Here is a 19,816-nt window from a genome sequence, read left to right as displayed (position 1 = left end):
TCTAAAAACATTCCCCCAAAATCTCTTGTAGGTAAAAGTGACCCATTTTGTGTAGTTGAACTGAACAATGATAGGCTGCTAACACATACTGTCTACAAAAATCTCAATCCTGAGTGGAACAAAGTCTTCACATTGTAAGTAGTAATTACCTGGAGCTCATTTCAAAAATGGTGCTAAATGACATTTACTTTTGAGATTTTGTGTGTGCATTTATTCTTAACTGATTAACAACTCAGTGCATCTGGGCTGCCTTTGCTAGCAACAATGAATATCATAATTGCAATACCTTCCTATAGGGAAACCTGGGGGAAGGCCAAGTCATTTTTCTTTGTTTTCACAGATATTTTTTTAAACTGTACTTTCCATATGGTTTGTCTAAGGATTTTGCTCCCATTAACTGAATTGCCATACTGCTGCTTCTTTTTATACTTTCTATTGAAACTCTCCTCAATTGCATTGACACCAAGCAAGACAAAGCTCTATTTGTTCCATTGCTCAAATCAGCAAACAATCCGGTCTCCGATTCGGCAGATGCTTTAGTTTTCATTTGTTGCATTTCAGCACAATAAGAATATTAAGTATTGTCCTAGGTACCTAAACACCCTATCAGTTAATTTTTCTTTTGTTTTAAAAAGTTTATAAACCATTTTGATCATGCACTGTAAAAGCTTCCAATGCTATGTACTACAGTATCCTCTAAGGTCATTTAATTTGTTGTTGTTTTTCAAACTGGGCTTTGGTAACAAACTCTAAATAAGGGAAAACTCCAAACAGAATTACTTCTTAAAAGTTTTTTAATATAGTTTTTTTTGTATTTTAAAATCTTCTGAATTTCTTATTTCTTATAATGTCTCTGCTTCAGAGGCAGTAACTAATCAAATTTAATTATCTGACCAATTTATCTTTAAGGAATTCCACATTTTTATAAGAGATGAAAGCCCTGGTCAGGAGACTTGCCTTCTTGAGACAGTTGTAGAGAGTGTTTTTCTCTGGAATGCATAATTGAATGAATAGGGTTGATTATTATCAAAGGCATTAATTGATTGTGCCCTGATAAAGCCTCTTCTCACATGTGGTTGCAGTCTCTTAGTAATGAATATATTCATTTTTTGTCTTCTCTTAATTTCTGTTTTCTTGGTAAACAGTTTGATCAAAGAAAAAATGCTGTCAACAATTGGGGCTTATTTTTCCAGAAACAAAAATATGAGGAACTTGTATAGTTGTTTATTAACATATGTTGTCTTCGGAACATAATGGAATGCTACCTAATTTCTAAATCCTAGGGTGGTACAGTTGCTATCAATGTTACATTTTCCTTGTTCCGTTTTCTGTTTCAGTTAAGTTTTACTATAAACCTGACAGAAATAAGTCAATGTTTTCATGAGAGCTATAAACAAAAAGATGTCCTATTATATTAAAAAAACAAAATTATATTAAATAAACTGTGACTCTTGCTAATATCAAACCTGGTGATGTTTTCTGGGGGGTAATATGAAGACAGGAATTATTGTGAGAGGGAGAAGAAGGAAAAGTCTAAAAAATATCAGGGCTAGTTATTAGTGGTTTGTTTTTATACAATAATTTATTCTGTACCCATCCAGATGGGAAATTACATTTCATTAAAAAATTATAATTTGAAATATTGATGGCGTTCACAGTTCCAGATAATAGAACCATCACTGTGGTCTAACTAAGGTGCATTGTGGGAAATTCTGTCAGATACTAACCTACCTTGTGTATGTGTGTATGCAAATAGCATTCATAAACACACACACACACAATCAGCTGGAGCTATCTAAATTTTCAAAAGCATTTTTATTCTTGTTCTCTGCTGATGAGGTCTTCTATTTTCTTACATATGTTTATTATGCAGCAACATTAAAGATATCCATTCAGTTCTTGAAGTGACAGTTTATGATGAAGATCGAGATCGAAGTGCTGACTTTCTGGGCAAAGTTGCTATACCATTGCTGTCTGTAAGTTTTATTCACCTGACACACTGCTCTGTGTTGCTTTTGCTCAAGGAAAAAAAAACCCTTAGCTCTGTATCTGTCATTTTTCAACGAAGGTCTGTAATAAGAACACTAAAAATTTTAACATACTCAATTCACGGCCATGTTGAATCCCATGATAGTTAATTTTTCCTGACAGACTTGATCCTGGTAATGAACAGGTACTTGTCAGAATTGCCACAGTTGTTTTGGGTTCTCTGTCAGTTTCAGCAGCTGGGGGTCAAAGGTCACTGAGGGAGTGTATTCAGTGGAGACCGTGAGACAGACGGCTGTCATGTCCTTTTCCCGCAGATTCAAAATGGTGAACAGAAAGCCTACGTCTTGAAAAACAAGCAGCTGACAGGGCCAACAAAGGGGGTCATCTATCTTGAAATAGATGTGATTTTTAATGCTGTAAGTCTTAACTTTGGCTTTTTTGTACTGCTAAAGAGTTCAGTTTCATGAAAGCTTTTGTTCCTGATTTGTAGAGAATTTCTGTCATTCCTCATTTTCTCTAAACCTTGATGTATCTTGGAGAATACGCTTCTGCCACTGCCTGGCACACCCACACTTTCTGTTCTAGTTGGCGGCTGCCGCAGCAGCTGAACTCCAGCCGCTGCCTGCCTGCGTAAGAAATGGAAGTGCATGCATGTGCCACTGTATACATTTATATTTTATGAGCACAGCAGCCAGGACTTTGAAAGTTTAGAAATTATTGCAAATTGAACTGCATGAAAAACTTGTAAACATTTGTAATATATTAATCCATAACAGACACATATGTTGATGTATAGGTGAAAGCCAGCTTACGAACATTAATACCCAAAGAACAGAAGTACATTGAAGAGGAAAACAGACTCTCTAAACAGGTAAAAAGCAAGGAAAGATTAATCCCTCTGGGAAGACCTGATTATATCTGTAAAACATCTAACTAAATTCAAATACACTTTGGAGGTGTGGAGGGGGGGGAAGACTATGAAATTTTTGATCATCTACTCATGTGAAATGGCTCTTTCTTTTTTTCTTTCTTTTTCTCTCTTCCCTTCCTTTCCTTAAGTGATCAAGCAAGGACAATACCAAACTAATAAATTGAAGGGGGTGGTCAAAAAGGAAAGGGGATACTGTAGATGTTGCATAGAATGGATATGTATTCATGCAGTAGCAGAAGAATGATCATTTTGAACATAAAATACAATGTGATTGCCATGGAATGTGTAAATGAGAACACCAAAAGCTGAGGTTCAAATATTTGTCCAGACCACCCACAGGTATGGTGCAGGTGTGTGTAAAGCGAGCCCAGCACAAAGCTCTTCCCTCTAATCCACAAGAGAGGGGGCTCCATCTTTTAAGAGAAACCTTCTTAATGAGATTTTGACTATGATCTTTTCGAAGTGAACTTTTATTGACATTTTCAGCTAAGAAAATAGAAAATCAGGAACTCTGATTTTTCTGTCATGAAGAAGTTTTAAATTGGGCTTGATAGCTTGTAATTAGACTGATGGATTTAAATTAGGTTTGAATCAAGTTAGAAAGAGTACTAAGCGACCCCTTTTAAAATGTTTATTTCTAATTAACACAGCTAAAATAAAATGTATTTGATACACCTATAAAGTTTACCAAACTCATTTGTGTGTAAAAATGTTTAATAATTTTTGTAGCATTAGAAGACTGATTTTTATTTTTAATCCAATCAATTTACCATAAGCAGCAGGATCTTGGATTATTTAAGGACAGTGTGTGAGTTACAAATGCCATATGTATCTAAATAGAAACACTGATTACATTTTTCTACAATTAGAGATAAAATTAATAAAAGTAGCTCTTAAAGAAAATGATCAGGGGCCAAGAAGGAGAACAAGTAGGGAGACCCTTAAATTCGAATGAAAGGAATTTGAATTTGAGTAACTTGTTAGAACTAGTGTACTTGTATCTATATTTACACACATATAATTTTCCCTGTGACCTCAGTAAATTTTACATTGCCACTTCCTTAAAATACCAGATCAGCATTGAAGTATATTTGGAAGTAACAAAATATTAACCTACGGACGTGTTATCCTAATTATTAACACAGCTATAACTAATTTTTGAACATCATCTAGTTCTTTGTATAGTTATGCCTTAGTTTTAAATTTAAATTTTAAGTTATATAAATTCTCATATACCTTTTTTAGTAAAAGATTTCGTAAAGCACATGGTTACCATAATTTTTCTCTGACTCCAGAATTATAAGAAAATATAGGTTAAATTCATTCTGGGAAAGAGAAAGGTAGAGATAAAGAGAGAGAGGGAAAAATAGAAAACGAGATATAATAGTGAGAAAGGGAGAATCCTACTAAAATGATAGAAAAATGTTTGTTATAATAAAACAATACTTGGCAGATTTTTCTCTAAGACCCAAAATAAAAACATTCCAAGTTATCCATTTCACTTTGAAATAGCTTAAAATTAAAGCATTAAAGAATCTTAAGATCTCAATAAGATTTGAGAGTTAAAAGTATATTTAAGGTTTGTAGTATGTAAGTAGCAAAAAATGTTATTAATCCTTTGGAGATTTTTTTTTCCTTTTGAACAGAGGTAGTCTAATCTACCTGAAAATATTATTTAAAGAATGTATTTAGCTAAGAAATTGCTCTTATAATTCAGTGCTTCCGCTTCCTCCAGAGATACTTCTTTTCCTTTAACTCATGAGCCAAATTGCTTGGTATATTCTTATAACTTTATTAACTTTCTGAATCCTTTTTAAATCACAGTAAGGTTGAAGAATTTTGCAGTCTATCTGATGGTTTTTCGTCCTGCAAATTCTAATAATATTTCATCTTTATTACAGCTGCTACTCAGAAACTTTATCAGGACGAAGCGTTGTGTCGTGGTGCTTGTAAATGCTGCATACTACGTTAATAGTTGCTTTGATTGGGACTCACCCCCAAGGAGCCTTGCTGCTTTTGTGGTATGATCATACTGTTATACTTATATTGTTATTCATTAAATTCAGGGACCAGAGCTGTGTGTTTCTGTGGCTATAGTAACAGTTACGTTGATGTGGCCATTTAAAAACTCCTATTTTAAGACTTGACTGGACAGATTTGCTGTGGGCAGAACCTGATGGATTGTTCAAGGTCTGAGTCCAAGAATACACCCTCCCCCCCAGACTTCCGGAACATAAACATCTCCACCAATGTACAAATTTCCTCGTGACAGCTAAAAAGTAAAATTTTATATATTACATAATCCAAAATCCCAACAGCAGAGCCAAGAAAAGTCCTTAGTGTTTAAAAAAAAAGTTATAATCTTGACCCATCCTCATTTTACTTGTATTCATTCTATAGAGATATTTTTTTCAAAATATGGAAATCATTGACAGCAGAATGCTACCTGGTAATGCTTTAAGATGTGGATCAATTGGCAGTAGATGTGACCTATTTAAGCAGCATTTCATTATTTCTGGGATTTCCAGTTTTTAAAAGGCACAAGTGAGAATTTGATAGATCCAAACAGTCCTCTAACAATGTTCATCTTGTAGCCTTTTACTCCGGTTATTTAAAAACTGCTGATGAGACCAACTTGCAAAGCTAGAAAATCCGAAAGAATATTCTCCTCTGAGCTTTAGCTGGAATTTTCTGCTTTCACATTATTTTTGCTTATTCAGGATTTCAGTTTGAAGTTTAAGTGGAGTTCTTCTTTTGAAATCCTTTAATGTCACATTTGTTAGAATATGAGTACCTGATGCTTTCTTATAGTTACCAGTTTAGCCAAATATGACTTTATTATGGGCGCTTACACGAAGAGCCTTAATTCTAGTAACATATCAACGTTTTGGTATTCCTATTCAAATGAGTATGTGCACATCTGTTTAGTACTTTGAGCTCTGTCCTCCTCTCAGGCCTTGTATGGGGTTTTCATTAATGTCTGAGCACATGGAACAAAGAGTGTATATGTCCCTTTATGTTGTAAGTTACCAGAAAGTTAGGCAGCCTGCTTCCCATGGACACGTTGTTGTCTCCTTAAAGAAAGAGATTGTCATCATCATTAAGTTTTAGAAAGGAAACCCTGCCCCTTTCAAGACTCTTTTATTTAGTTCTTTCACATATCAAGTACTTTCAGCAGGGGTAGGGGAGCTGTTAAGCAAACTTTATTATGATTTTTCATGATCATAGAGGCACTTTGATGTTGATGAGGAAAAAATGATATTGAGGTGGGGTTTTTTTGGTCTATTTTATGCTATTATATCCAAGTTCCATGGTGCCTTGTCACAGATGCAATAATATTCTACCAAAAAGATTGTGCTGCCATCTTTGATTCACTCCTTCCAAAGTCATTCCCCACAGCTGTTTGTGAAATTGGAAAACAGAGAAACTACAAAATTATATAATTTGTTCAGGAACATTCATTTTTAAAACTTTAGCATTGCAATGTGTTTTGTAAGGCTTTATATAATTCATCTGGCTTCTAGATGTCACTCATGTAAAGTGAATTCAAGATGGCAGACTTTGTTTAAAATTTCTTTCTGATTAAAAAAAAAAATCACACACCAAAATTCTGAGAAACTTAAGCACATGTACATGATAATACTTGAGTGATTTTACTATAAGAGGATCAAAATTCAGCAGGTAAGAAATGCAGTGTCTCTGTTAGCTGGTGGTCAGTTTCCAACAGACTCAGTCCTGTGAGCCAAGCTGAATGCAAGGTGCTCGCCACAAAGGAAGGGGGCATGATAAAGGTGGGAAAAGGGACTGCTGGCACCAGTGGTAAAAACGAGACCACAAACTAATATGTGAACACACACGAATGGTACTTTTGAGAAGAAACAGTAACACTAAATGTTTGTTGGGGAAAAAAAGCACCAAATTACATTCTGTCGAATGTGATGAAAACAATGAATGATAAAACCAAGCCTCACTTAGCTAGACCTGCACCGAGAGTTCCACAAAAACGGGAACCCTGCCTCTCTCGCTGGTACTCCGGCACCATGTGTAGGGTGTCTGTCACCTGGTAGGATCCAAAATAAGTGGCCCTCTAAACCAAGTGACCAACCAATGAACCAATCTGGAAATTTTTCCTATGTGGAGAAACTTTTTATTCAATGATCCCAGATAAATAAAGTGTTTTTGCTAATAATGCTAGTTATTAAATGATGATAGACATAGCTTAGTGCTGTTGTGCCAGTTTTCCCTAGGCCTTCTTCCATTTACATGCTAAACTATTTTTTAATCTATTGATCATTTATTTTAACCTCAGATTAAATTCTGTTACAAAAAATTTTATGCAATAATAACTAGCATTTATTAAGCATCCATGTGCCAGGGAATTGTTTTGGGGAGCTCTGATGTCTTTCGTGCATTAATGAATTTAATATTTCCAACAACCTTATTATGGCATAGATACTACTATTTTCTAATATACAGAGGAAGAAACTGAGGCACAGAAAAGTTAAGTGCCTTGGCCAAAGTCACACAGCAGATATTTCCTTTCTAAAAGAAATTTTAAGTGTGCATTGTGTAATCATAAGAATCAGGAAAAAAAATCTGTTGTAGGCTCTTTATTTATTTTATAGATACTAAATGATGAGAGTACTTAAAAGTGAGATTTTTCAAATATATAATTGCATAGCCAGAACCTTTTTAGGCCAGTTTATTTTTAAAAAGCTGCTTTCCATTAGGGGAAGAGTATGAGCAGTACCCCATTGTTACAAACATATTGTTCCCATCATTCCCTGTGGCTGGATCATGGTCTATTATTATGATATTGGTTCCACTTGGCCCACTTTTTCATAAATGCAGCTGCCTCATGGAGCATGTGCATTTGTACCATTATGCAGCTTGGTTTTAGGTCCAGATCAGTAAACTTTATAATATGTAAGTGCCATTTTTTTCTATTCTGTTTTATTTTTCTTTTCTAATTTACTACTGCAAAATAACTGTAGAACAAAGAAATCAAAGTGGAAAAAGAGGAACTTTTTGTCCTAATGTCAGGTGAAGTGGAGAGAATGAGAAATGCTGGGTGGAGCTGCTCTGGCCTCTTCAGCACCAGGGCTCTGTGCTGTGGGGAAGAATCCAAGCCAGCTGCCGGTATGAGAAGCTGGAATCGGCCTAGGAAGTGATGGATGCAATATAAGTGAACATGTTCCTGGGGACGTCTGTGTTTTTGTGCTCCGAATTAGGCTTTTAAATTCTGCTATGAATATCGTATCGTATGGCTGAGAGCGAACACAGACGGATGTGGTACAGAAGGCACTGCTTGCCTATTGGAATCATCTATTTGTAGACCAGGAAATGTCTCATAAATTGGGCCTAATTTTCATCAGGCTCTTGACCAGACATTTGTGTTCTTATGGATGTCAGTGGGTACAACACGGGGAGGAAAAGAGTGCACATTCTCTCTTTCTCTTCAGTACTGTCATTTCTCACTGTAATGAGCACAAAAATAATTGGACAACTGAGCTATCAGTAAAAGGACACACTTCAGTGTGCGTCAAAGAATTATTTTACAGGACAAACTTTAATCTTTAAATGTGATTGTAGATAATTTGTGGTACCATCTGTCCATTTGGAATTGTTTTAGCCTTTTCTGTCGTTATACAGTAAGTGCCGCTGTGTTTAACATTAACATTTGATATTTTACACATTTAATTTCTGTTCTGCTGTGTGGTCCTTAGGGAACGGAGTGCTAGTGCTACATGAGAGAGACAAAGTATTGATCAGTTAACATTTCAGCTACATTTATGTATGTCGCAAAATTAATGAAAATGCCAGACAAAAATGTCAGAGTGCACAAAAAGGTAGAATTTAAATTTGGTAGTTTAATGGAAAGTTTAAGATGTGCATTATCAAAAATGTCCTCTTGCCTTTAAAGTACAATTCCTAACAGAGTAACTACAGAGAGGCACATATTTTACTTAGAGGAACAATGAACATGAATTATGAAGGGATGGCAACTTCTCGAAGTACTCCGTGCTCCAAAACGGCATGTTTAAAGGCTTAACTCTTACTCATAAAATACATTTGTTTCTGTTCATATCTGAGGGCTGCTGGCTTTGACCCTCTGTTCTGACCAACCTACGAGGCAGGCTTCCTACTGAGATTCTCTCCCTAGGTTTTCCTTGGTATCCGTGCATTCCTTTTGTGTCAAAACTGAGAATTCCCTCTACGGCAGTTCATCGAGGCCACTCCGATTCATTACTCGTTCCTTTTGAGTCCTTTTCAAATGCCTGGTTTTCCTTTGCTTCCAGATAATTTGTGCTCCACCTTCATTCAGTCCCCATTTTAGTAAAGGATCACACTTGGGACAGCAGCTACTCTCAGAAAAGCTGGACCATTATGCAGGAAAAGAAAAAAAACAGATGATGTATGCAGAGAAAGACATGGGGCAGCTCTGTGTAGCCAAATGATTAAAAAAAAAATGGAGGAAGGACAAGCAGAGGAGGAGGAACTGACTTGCAGAGCCAAAGGATATTAATACAATGTTCTGAAGACAATCGGCTCTGAAGGATTCTTTATCAAGTACTTCCTGAGTAGAAAGCCCACTGCTATTAAATAACATATGGATTTTTTTCTAAAAGTTATTGCAAACAGTGAAGACATTTTCAGTGGCCTTCTTGTTCAGGGGCTACACAGGGAGCGTTGCTTAAGGAGAAATATCAGAGTGAAAACAAAGGCATGTCTCTGTCACCAGTAGTTCTGGTTTAACATTCCTGCTCCTGAACAGTGTAGGGTGATTGTACTACATGTGAAAGGTGACTTTGGGTTTCCAACAGAAATTCCTATTTTAAAAACTTTCAGAGACATTGCCAACACTACACCAAGAACATTATGCTTCAAGTCCATGGCAATAGTCAAATGATTTTTGTAGAAATTTTTTGATGTTCTTATTGCCATGATTTTACTTTAGGGTTAGAAGAAAAATTGGAAATGTTACAGATGTAATTTTTGTTACTTCCCTGCAATAGCAAAACAGAAGGACCCCCCAAAATCAAAGAAACAAGTACTGAAGCAAAATTACCTGTAAGTGTTGGTCATACCCCTGTATCCTTGATATAAATCTCAACCTCCAGGTCCTTCTTCACTTATACTTTCCTCTGATATAAACACTAAGGTTAGTACACACTGTTTCCAATTTAATGTATAGAAATTTTAAAGGTACTTTAAACATTGCTTTCCCAAATGTATGAAGAAAGGAGAAAGCCTATATATTGAATATAATTTCACTGACTTAGAAGATGGTATACCTCCAAAGTTGCCTAAAATTTCTTTTTCAAAGTCAATGATTATTGACAGCTAGAAGATTCTACTACAGTTTTATTTTCAGTAAATGGATGATTGTGTGCCCGATTCATATGGACAGGCTGGCACTTTCAGGTGGTACTCAAAATACAATTTTCCCCAAATTTGTCTGAATTCTGAGAAAGAATAATTTTTTTTCAAAAATTGGCCTATGAAAAATTAGATTTTCTTAATTGGTGCCTTTTACAAAGCAGTGCATATAAATTTTTTACAATTGCATCAAAAACCACAAATTGGAAGCAAATTTAGTTTTAGGATTGATCACAATGAGCCAAAATCACCCCTGAATCAGGAAATTTAGCAAATTTCCAGATATTAATGGAACAGAGCGTTTTGACTAGATTTCTCTAATCCTTCTTGAGAAATGATGTTCTAATTCAGTTAGGAGGTCTATGTAAATGTATAGTCTTTTTGCTTTGTTTTCGTAGCTGTTATATATACAGATAAAGCACTTCCTCACATCACTGCTTAGTTCTCTTTAAATGAGGCCAATGCACTTCTTTGCGTTGTTTTAATGGGTGTCATCAAGAGGGCCTCCTCTTCGGAGTGAGATAATCACATAAACCACAGAGTGTGCTACTCTCTGAAAAGATTATTCCTCTTAAATTTTACTTCACATTTATGATAAGAAGAATTTAATTCTTCTAGCACATCACCCACATTCTATTGTCTCTACTCTCTCTCCTGCGTCCTCTAATGCAGGAAGTAGTAAGGTGCTATCATCTGGAGACATTTTCTTCTGGGGGCGATTTGGGGAAAATAACTTTATTTTGCTTTTTCTCAAGTACAGTGCTATTGTGCTATATTACAATCAAACACAAATCACAGATACCACCAAAATAACTATGATATGATATTGGATCTAGCAATTGGCCTTCTCACAAACTTTGCTGGCATCTGCAGTGATACCATCACTGCAAGGTTGGAGTGGGGGCAGTAATGCCTGACTGTAGCCCCTTCTTGCTGTACGGCTGCTGTCCCATTCACCTAAAGCAACCTCTTTGCATCACTTTATGAGGTAGCTTTAGTCTCAAAACTTTTATGAGACCCTGAAAATAATTGTGCCTGGTGTATTTTATAAGAATTGACTAAGATCAAAAATTATAAAATGATAAAATCAGAGCTGTCTGTCCCCAGATTCCTAAACCAAAGTTCTCATCCTCTGAAGAATTTTCTACCTTCCCGCTTTAATTTAAATTGTTAGGAACATGCATTCTGAACCAATTAGCAAGCCATCTTCCACTGAAAACTATTTTCATGTAAAGTATTTTGCAAAGAAAAATGTTTCAATGAATAAGATAATTACATATTTTATTTTAGTATAATTTTAGAAAATAAGAATAACTTTTCAAAGATTATAAATTATAATAGAAATACACTCATTAATATACTTTAGACAGTAAGTTCACTCTATACATATTTTAATACCCCTTTGTTTCAAGTAAATATTAAGAAACAGAATGCTTTCTGTTATCCCCTTTTTTCTACTTTGATCAGGTATGAAGATATACCTTAGAATTATGAATGTGTTAGAGTTAATTTACCAAGTGAGAAGCTACCCTGAAATGTTGTCATTGTTCCTGTTTCCATTGCCCCTTTTCTAGACATTTTACCACATTTTACCATGATAGTCAGAATTGGGTATAAAGACAGTAGTCAGTCTTGACACAGTAGAACTGGGCCTTATGACTGTGCTCTGGTTGCCCCTTCTACTCTGCTGTGAAGACAGAGGTCCAGTGCTCACCAAGTGGCAGCATTAGAGATCAGTAACACAATGAAGATGAGTGATCATTTCTTGTGTTCACAGCAGTTATCAGCGACTGGCTCAAAGGGAAGTAATGCAGAGAAATTAGAGAAAAGCTGAGATGCTAGGAAAGATGGAAATTATATCAGTTGTAAACAGGTAATTGGATAAAAACCAAAGTCAATCCTGACTTTTTAAGAATGGTATCATGCCCTGGCTGGCATAGCTTAGTGGATTGAACGTGGGCTGTGAACCAAAGAATGGTATCAAAAATTTTAGAGATAAAACTTGGCTTTTAAAAATCGTAAATCAGTCTCTTCATATTCACCATCTAAGGAGGTGACATGGGGAAAAATTCATTTAATTTAATGAGAGAAATTGAATACTAAGGAATATGATTTTGTCAGAGAGTGTTGATTTTCAGAGGGCCATGAATCATAGTGCTATCTTATGATTTTTTTCTCTCCTCAAAGAACCAATTTTTGCCCCCTTGGGTGCCATATAGTCTCCATTGAGAATGCATGCTCTAAAGGAAGTTTAATGTGAGTTTAACTATGTTTGCTTTCATAATGTTTGGATCTACTATAGTTTGCATACAATGCAAATTATCCCCATAGATATTCAGTCTGGAGAAAGAGAATTTGTAATCTCTATACAAAATCATTAACTACATTGGAGTCTGATGAAAAGAAAAATTGTGTTTGGCTTCATAGACATAGAAGAATTAAATCTTCCCCATATGAAAATCCTTATGAGAGTTTTCTTCTCTCCACCAATTCCAAGGGTGCATTGTTGTGCTTCACTGAAATCAAGAAGTGGGGTGAACACTAATTCTGGCCTAAGTAATCTAACAGCTCTTATTATGAGGATTTGATGGGTTTTGTCCATACTTTGTACTATATTTATGACTCATAGATAATCTTTATATTCTTAAATGAATATCATTATGTCGGAGATATAAAAGCATACTTCATCAGGCTCAATTACCTATTAGATCTTCATTGGAAGGGCAGGAATAAAGGTGGTAGAGCAGGGAAGTCATGTGAAACAGTAAAGATGCATGTTCTACTGGCCATTCTACATGACAAGTCCCCCAGTTCCCCATAGGAATAAAAAAACTTCTACTACTGCAATTTATCGATACTATATAAATATATGATGTTTTATACCCACTGTACTAAAATACAAATAATTCTACTGCATTTTCCATAGTTGGCATTCTATACAGTTCCTGCCAAGCAGACTTCAGGCAATGCTTACATGTTTCAAATAAGAATATAGCATTCACTTTTGTTGTAAATGTTGGTGAATTAAATATCATTTCCCATAGTCAATTAGATCTTTTGGATTTAATTTAAAATAATAGATCACTGAGGTTTAAAGCACTCTGTTAATTAACCACAAGTTAGTATACTGAGGTTATAAAAAAGAGATGTTATATGTTTGAAGTGATATTAGTAAAGTGATGGCTGCTACTCAGAAAAAATGAATTAATAAATATAGAAACTCAGAGAGCTGAGTTTACCTTTTCTACTTAGGCATCAGTACTGAAAACTTCCAGATTTTGTTTTAAATTCTTTTAAATAGAGTTGGGTTCTTCCATTGCAAAAACCTATTGTATCTCTAAACCAGGAAGGTGGTATTCATAAGAGATCTTTAAACCTGGGATCCACAAGTGTGTCTGGTTGTGCACTGTTGTTTACATATCTAAAATTCCCAGAATATGAGCCTCCTACCATGGTTTTATTTCTAACTCCTAAATATGTTTCATATGGGCTCCTACCCTCCAAATAAGATGTACAAGTCTGTTTTGTAAAGTAGTTGCTACCTTGAATCCCATTTCCTCATGGTAGCAATGTCACACAGAGCATGACACAGACACATTTGCAAAGCCTGTGGAGCCCTTCACAGAGTACTAGCAGTAGAATGGGAACATTACATGTAGGAAGTAGATTCACTGCAATCACAGCTGGGTGCTCAGGATCCTAGGAGCACATCTGTCCAACATCGGCTTCAGGATAGAGCATCTTCCCAGTGGCAAAGGCAGGGGGCCTGCAAAGATAGAGAGTGTATGGGCTTTGAAAGGTTCAGTAGTCATAGAAGATGACAGCTGGAAAGGGAGTTTAGAGATCACTTTACAATAGAGGAAATTAAAGTGCTAAAAGGTAAAGGGATTTACTGAAACACTAACTCTACTTCTCCCCCACTTGCTGGTAATGGGGGCTACAAAGACAGCAGCTCTGAGAAGGTAGATGGTCAGAAAGACACAGCAAGAGGGGCGAGGAGAGAGAAAGAGAGAGATTGAGCGATTATGAAGTTCATACCTTTTTAATTAAGAAAAACTAAGTGCCTGACATTATTCTGTAGAGTTCTAAGAGTGTAAAGTTGGACTACCAATCATTGGTATTTCCTGTTAAAAAATGTGTTGATTTTGGAGGGCTGGAATTGCCTATTTGAAATAGTAAGTCTGTGTTCACTTTGCTTAGTATTATTCCTGTGGTTTAAGCAGTAAGTGTATATCTTATGTTTTGATGAACTTTTCTATCAGTTGAGGTCGTACTGCACGATGGCTCCCCAAACCCTGCAGTTATATACATATGGTAATAAAGAACCCTTAAAGAGTTCACTGTGTGCTTAAATGAGGTACATCTTACACAAGTAAAGAAATGTCATTTGGCCTCCAAGTAGTATAAATTACATATTCCCAAAGGTAAATGTAGACTCATTAAGAATATATTTCCCCAGTTTCAAACATATATTATCACTGAGCTGCTTAAACAGTTTAAACCATCTATATTGACCCATATTGATTTAATTGTAGCTAAGATGAACCTGTACATGGGCTAAATTTCCATTAGACTAAATAAATGCCAGGGGGAAACAGTGTATGTATTCTGAATTATTAAGAAAGCTGGTTGGTGATCCAACATCATTGTATTGCTCTAATCCTAAATTAATAACTTGGACATATTTTGAGATACTATTAGAATTTGTAGGGTGTTGCCAACTTCATTACATCAATTATGTGAGGTACAGTTTGCTATAAACTCAGTGCACCAATTTATTGCAATTGGAGTTACTGGAGTGGAGACAGCTAAATTAAATCATCTGTGTGATGCTTTGAAGTCCTTAACTACAAGGGCCTGTGGACCATTTAGGCTTGAGGAATGTACAGGATCACAGCACCCCGAAGTTTTTGTTTCTCAGAGCTAGGTATTAATCTTGAAAAGTGATTTAGCTTAAAATTATTATTTGAAAATATTCTGTGTTGGACCTAAGAAAGAGAGATAAATCATGAGGAAAAATATTCCATCCATGTTTGCTGAAAATGCATGATTTTTCTTCCAAAAATATTCTGGAGACATATTTAATAATACCCAAGTCTATTTCTAATTGACTAGAATGCTTAACCTAAGTTTAAGGAACTAGGAAATAAAATAGATTGTAAACTTAAAAATGCCATTTGTCAGTATTTTTAATCCATTACTAGAAGCAGTGACAGGAAATAAATTCAGGCTGTTCTGCTCGAGATGCATTCTCGTTGCCATTAACAGATCTTCCCCGTTTTCCTGCACACTCCATAAAACTGTGTTGAATGACTGACTCAGATGACTTCCGCGGCAAAACTTGAAGTTAAAGCTGTAATATTGTAACAGAAACCCCCAACAGTAGTATCAGATGAAGCTGAGAATAAATGTAGTATATCAGGCATCATAAAAGGGTAAATGTGGGGTACATTTATGCTCTTCTCCATCTACTATGAGATTCATACATAAGATTCACACTCATTATTTCTGTCATCTTAATGAGATCAGTGTGGGAACATTTCTCTTCTCTCCCTCTTGACTGTCAGAAATGGGGCACTCCATTATTTCTCCTTCCTCTCTGTACTTTTAAGGGACTTGTAATATTTTCTTGGAAGGCCAGAAGTGTGAACTGTTTACAGCACTTGGCCCTAGGGTGTGGCATGAATAGGCTGACGGACTTGACCTGGAGACCACAGCATTGGTCTCTCTTGTTCTCACTTGCTTTCTCTCACATGTGCACTTTTATTTACCATTTTTTTCAGGTTTTCTCATCTGCTCTTCTTCCCAAAGGTTTTTTTTTTTTTTTTAAAGAAGGGAAAAGATGTTTTCTGCACGTGCAGAAAAATATGGTACCTGACCATTACCTCTAAAGCTCTCCTCTTTCTCATGGATCTGGTGCCCTAATGGATTTTGCAGTCTTCCTAAACCAAACCTGAGTGCGGGTGGTTCGTGTGTCCAAGCCAGATGCATGTCTGGCCTTGAACTGAAAGAGATAAAATGGGCAAGGGACCAACTTCTAATAAATCTGATCCTCAAATTTTCAGACCTGTAGTCGCTGTTTATAATTAAAGTTGCTAGGAGAGATTTTTTTGTCATGTTTTAAATCACAGATTCCCTTTGTCATTAAGGACAACAGGAACTTATGGAAATATTATTTAAACCATCTAGGCTATTATTAATTTACACCATACCCACACTGTTTTTGGTAATACTTTCCTTGAGAGGAACTCATGTGTTAGAGGCTTCCCTTTAACGTGATTGAAGAATTTTAAAGTAGGCATTTTTAATATTTGCTGCCCTCTTAATTATAACTTGCTTAATGCACCACTGTTAGCACAGGGATTATGAGTTAATAAAAGTGTCATAGTATTAGTGAATAAAACACTATATAATTTTCCCCAGGTAATGATTAACAGCATAAGGCTATATTAACAATATTCTTAGTGTTCAGTTCCTAAATGTATTTGATTCTCATCTTTTAGAATGTAATTTGGTACTGGAATTCAGTAATAAAATGTTTGAGGGTTTAGTAAGCTAGTTCATGTAAACTTCTTGGATTCATGAATTTTTTCAAAACATTTGTATTACAATGCTGTGCAAAATACTATTCTTTTAAAAAAGGAATCTTAAAGTTTTAAATGTTAGCTTACTTAGCATTTGCCAGAGTAACCTTATTGAAATTCGTAAAGAGCTTATTTATCTCATCACAGTATTTGTTAAAACAGTTGAAAAATAAAATTAATAAGCCATTAGGTCATTATTACATAATGGTTTTGCTCATATAGATAAATGAATTTCTTTCTCTCTCCCTCTTTTTGAATAATGTCTTTTTGGCTTTGTTCCGTGGCTGCAGCAGGCTGTTAGTATGTATCTTTATACCATCAGAATGAATGAGATATATCTGTATAAATTATTGATTCACTTGAGCCTACCTCTGTAATTCAGAGCTGAAAACTCTGGCAGCTTATCTAATAGAATGATATAACTAGGAGACTGAAGTTACCTACCACAGCAACAATTGCCAGTTGGGGGGTCAAATGCCCTTTTACCTTTATACCTGAACACCTGCAAATTGAGCTGTATCCCATTCAGAATTTTAAGAACAGGTCCATTGTCACAGGAAGTAGAGTTTGTTTCTTGGAGAAAATTATGCCAGTTCTAGTTCTGAATGAAAGACAAGGCTTTTATTACTCAAGGGATATTAGGGCTGACTGCTTTTTTGAGAAAACAAATTTGCTGTAACTTTATCTGTAATTTAGTCCTGAATGGGTGCAAATAGACTGCACATTGTATGGTGCAGAAAGAAGAAAATAGGGGTTTGTTAAAGCCGTACAAGGGCTATGTAACCATTATATTTCCGAGGGAAGTCTTATCAGAGTTGCGGGTTATAAGGGGAATAGTTTGGTTACAGCCTTAGCATCAAACACCTGTTTTGAATTTAGTTTAGAATGACATTGGAATAGAAAGTTTGTATAGAGTTGTGGATGATGGAATAGCCATCTCCCGATAGTTACCATATAGCTTGTGTTTGACTCCGAGACAGGCCCTGTCCAAGAAATTTCAGAAATTATTCTAATCACTCATTCCCTGTGAGGTTGAATGTTAGCTACAGAGCTGGTTGGGGTATGTTGACTTGTTTCCTTTGTATAAGAAGATTAGATTCATAGGATTATATGCCCTTTCTAATTAAAAAAATAATAATCCTATGCAATACTCTTTGCCTAAGAGTCTGAGTCAAGCTTTGCCAAGGCTGAGAGAAAGATGAATGTTTTGAGTATGGGACAAGAGAAAGCATACCTTAGCTGATGAGCTTGCAAGTCACACCACGTGGGGACTAATGGATTGTCTATTTGGAGAAAGTCATCCCTCAAGTTGGTCACCCACTGCTTAGTCAGCAAGCTCAGTAGTTGTCATAGAAACACTCATTTTACAGTGTTATAGTTGGTCACTGACATGGAACCAGACTAGGTAATCAAACATCTCAGCCATATGCTTGTTCTGAGCTCCAGCATAGTCAATTAGCACATTTTCTATTAAAAACTTAGTTGTAATAGGTCTTCATTAGCTAGCAGTTGCCATAATTGAATAGTTACTCAATTACGTTCATCCCCCACCTCATTTTCACTTCTTTTCAGAGTCCAAGTAGGAATATGTCCAAGAACACTCATGAGCCATACCTCAAACAGGCGGTTTGAAGTTAACTCGGGGTTTAATACTTATATTTTTCTTGCCGTGCTTTGGTATGGATAACTAGGCCCTTGGACTTGCCCTTTTCTGTTTATTTTGGGATTTCTAGTGTTTCTTCACTGAGTCGGGAGAGGAAAGAAGTGTTAAATGGTAAAATCCCATGGTCGGTAATGTCTCTAGGAGGTGACCACCTTTATTTTCACTGTTCTTTAGTCTCCCCAGCAGATACCCATCTGGGCACATCATTTTGGGGAAATTACTCCCCACTATGTGCATTATGATCCCTGCTACCTTTCACCTTTGTCTTCCATGTTATAATTCCTGCTACTGTCATTGAAATTCACCTATGCCCTGTATCATCTGATGATCAAATCTGTTTGTTATCTAGGAATAGGAATGGGGCCACCCCTAGATGACATGCTCACATTTTATCACTGGCCTTGTGGACGAAGTATTTCTAATTTTCCTTGCCATTCCAGTCCTGTTTACAAGCAGGTGTAAAAAGGCTCTAGCTGAGATATCAGAGATCCTGTAGAGCATTACAATGGACCCAGTCACTTGCACAGATGCTCTTCTTGGTTTATAAGAATTGTACCTCTTCCTTCTATGAAACAATCTGGAAGAGAATTGGCCATAAAGGTTTTCTGAGCTTGGCAGCCTCATCAGACTTTTCTCTGTGTAACACAAAATAAGCAAAAGCAGACATCCACATACGAAGTGTAACAAGCCACAATTAGCTTTAAAAAACACACACACAGGGTTTAAATTTCACTGCATTATGAAGTGTGATGGCTGCAAATTTCCAGCCATCGTGTGGCCTATCGGAAGGAAAGATACAATCAGAGTCGTGTTAACGTTCCTGCTCCTCTCCATTCTCTGGAACGTGGACACGGTTTGGTCCTTTTCTCATGTATCTCTGCTTGCTGACTAGGTCTTTGCAACTTGGGCTTGTAGGCCGGATTCAATGTAAGAATATAAATTGTTTCATGGATGACAGATTATACATCTGGTTTCTTCTCCCCCCAACCCCCATGTTCACCTTTATAGTGATTTTTTTTGCAAAAAGTAATGTGGTTTAAAAATCATTTTAAGTTGCCCAACATAAATGATAAAATCAAATATTGGATTCACAAACAATAGCCTTTATTGGTTTGTGACAAGTGATCCATCTTTTTACATTACTGCAGCTTTCTGAACCAGATTATTTTTCATAATTGATAATTTGTGAGTCATATATTTGTTATCTGTTCTTTTATGGCTTTGAAAATAGTGAGTGATGCCAAAGATCACTGTGCTTTTATAAAGAAA

General features: G+C 36.0%; 1 protein-coding gene across 17 annotated transcripts in view; it reads left to right on the top strand.

The window, feature by feature from the left end:
* The window catches only part of MCTP1 (multiple C2 and transmembrane domain containing 1), a 493,900-nt gene that overhangs the window by 333,633 nt on the left and 140,451 nt on the right, over window positions 1-19,816 (top strand). For 15 of the 17 annotated variants that reach the window (XM_053663569.1, XM_053663564.1, XM_053663565.1 and 12 more), the window contains 5 exons: window positions 32-134; window positions 1,874-1,976; window positions 2,304-2,405; window positions 2,786-2,860; window positions 4,822-4,941. In XM_053663569.1, the coding sequence (XP_053519544.1) occupies window positions 32-134; window positions 1,874-1,976; window positions 2,304-2,405; window positions 2,786-2,860; window positions 4,822-4,941 (503 nt within the window). Of the gene's footprint in view, window positions 1-31; window positions 135-1,873; window positions 1,977-2,303; window positions 2,406-2,785; window positions 2,861-4,821; window positions 4,948-19,816 lie in introns of those variants that run through there. The other 2 variants (XM_053663557.1, XM_053663570.1) reach the window with 2 other exon arrangements.

Source organism: Artibeus jamaicensis, unplaced genomic scaffold, assembly GCF_021234435.1.
Source record: "Artibeus jamaicensis isolate MK-2021 breed Jamaican fruit bat unplaced genomic scaffold, CSHL_Jam_final contig_3214, whole genome shotgun sequence".
Lineage (NCBI taxonomy): Eukaryota > Metazoa > Chordata > Mammalia > Chiroptera > Phyllostomidae > Artibeus > Artibeus jamaicensis.
The sequence above is the reverse complement of the archived record's forward strand: the minus strand, read 5'-3'. Positions and strand labels throughout refer to the sequence as shown.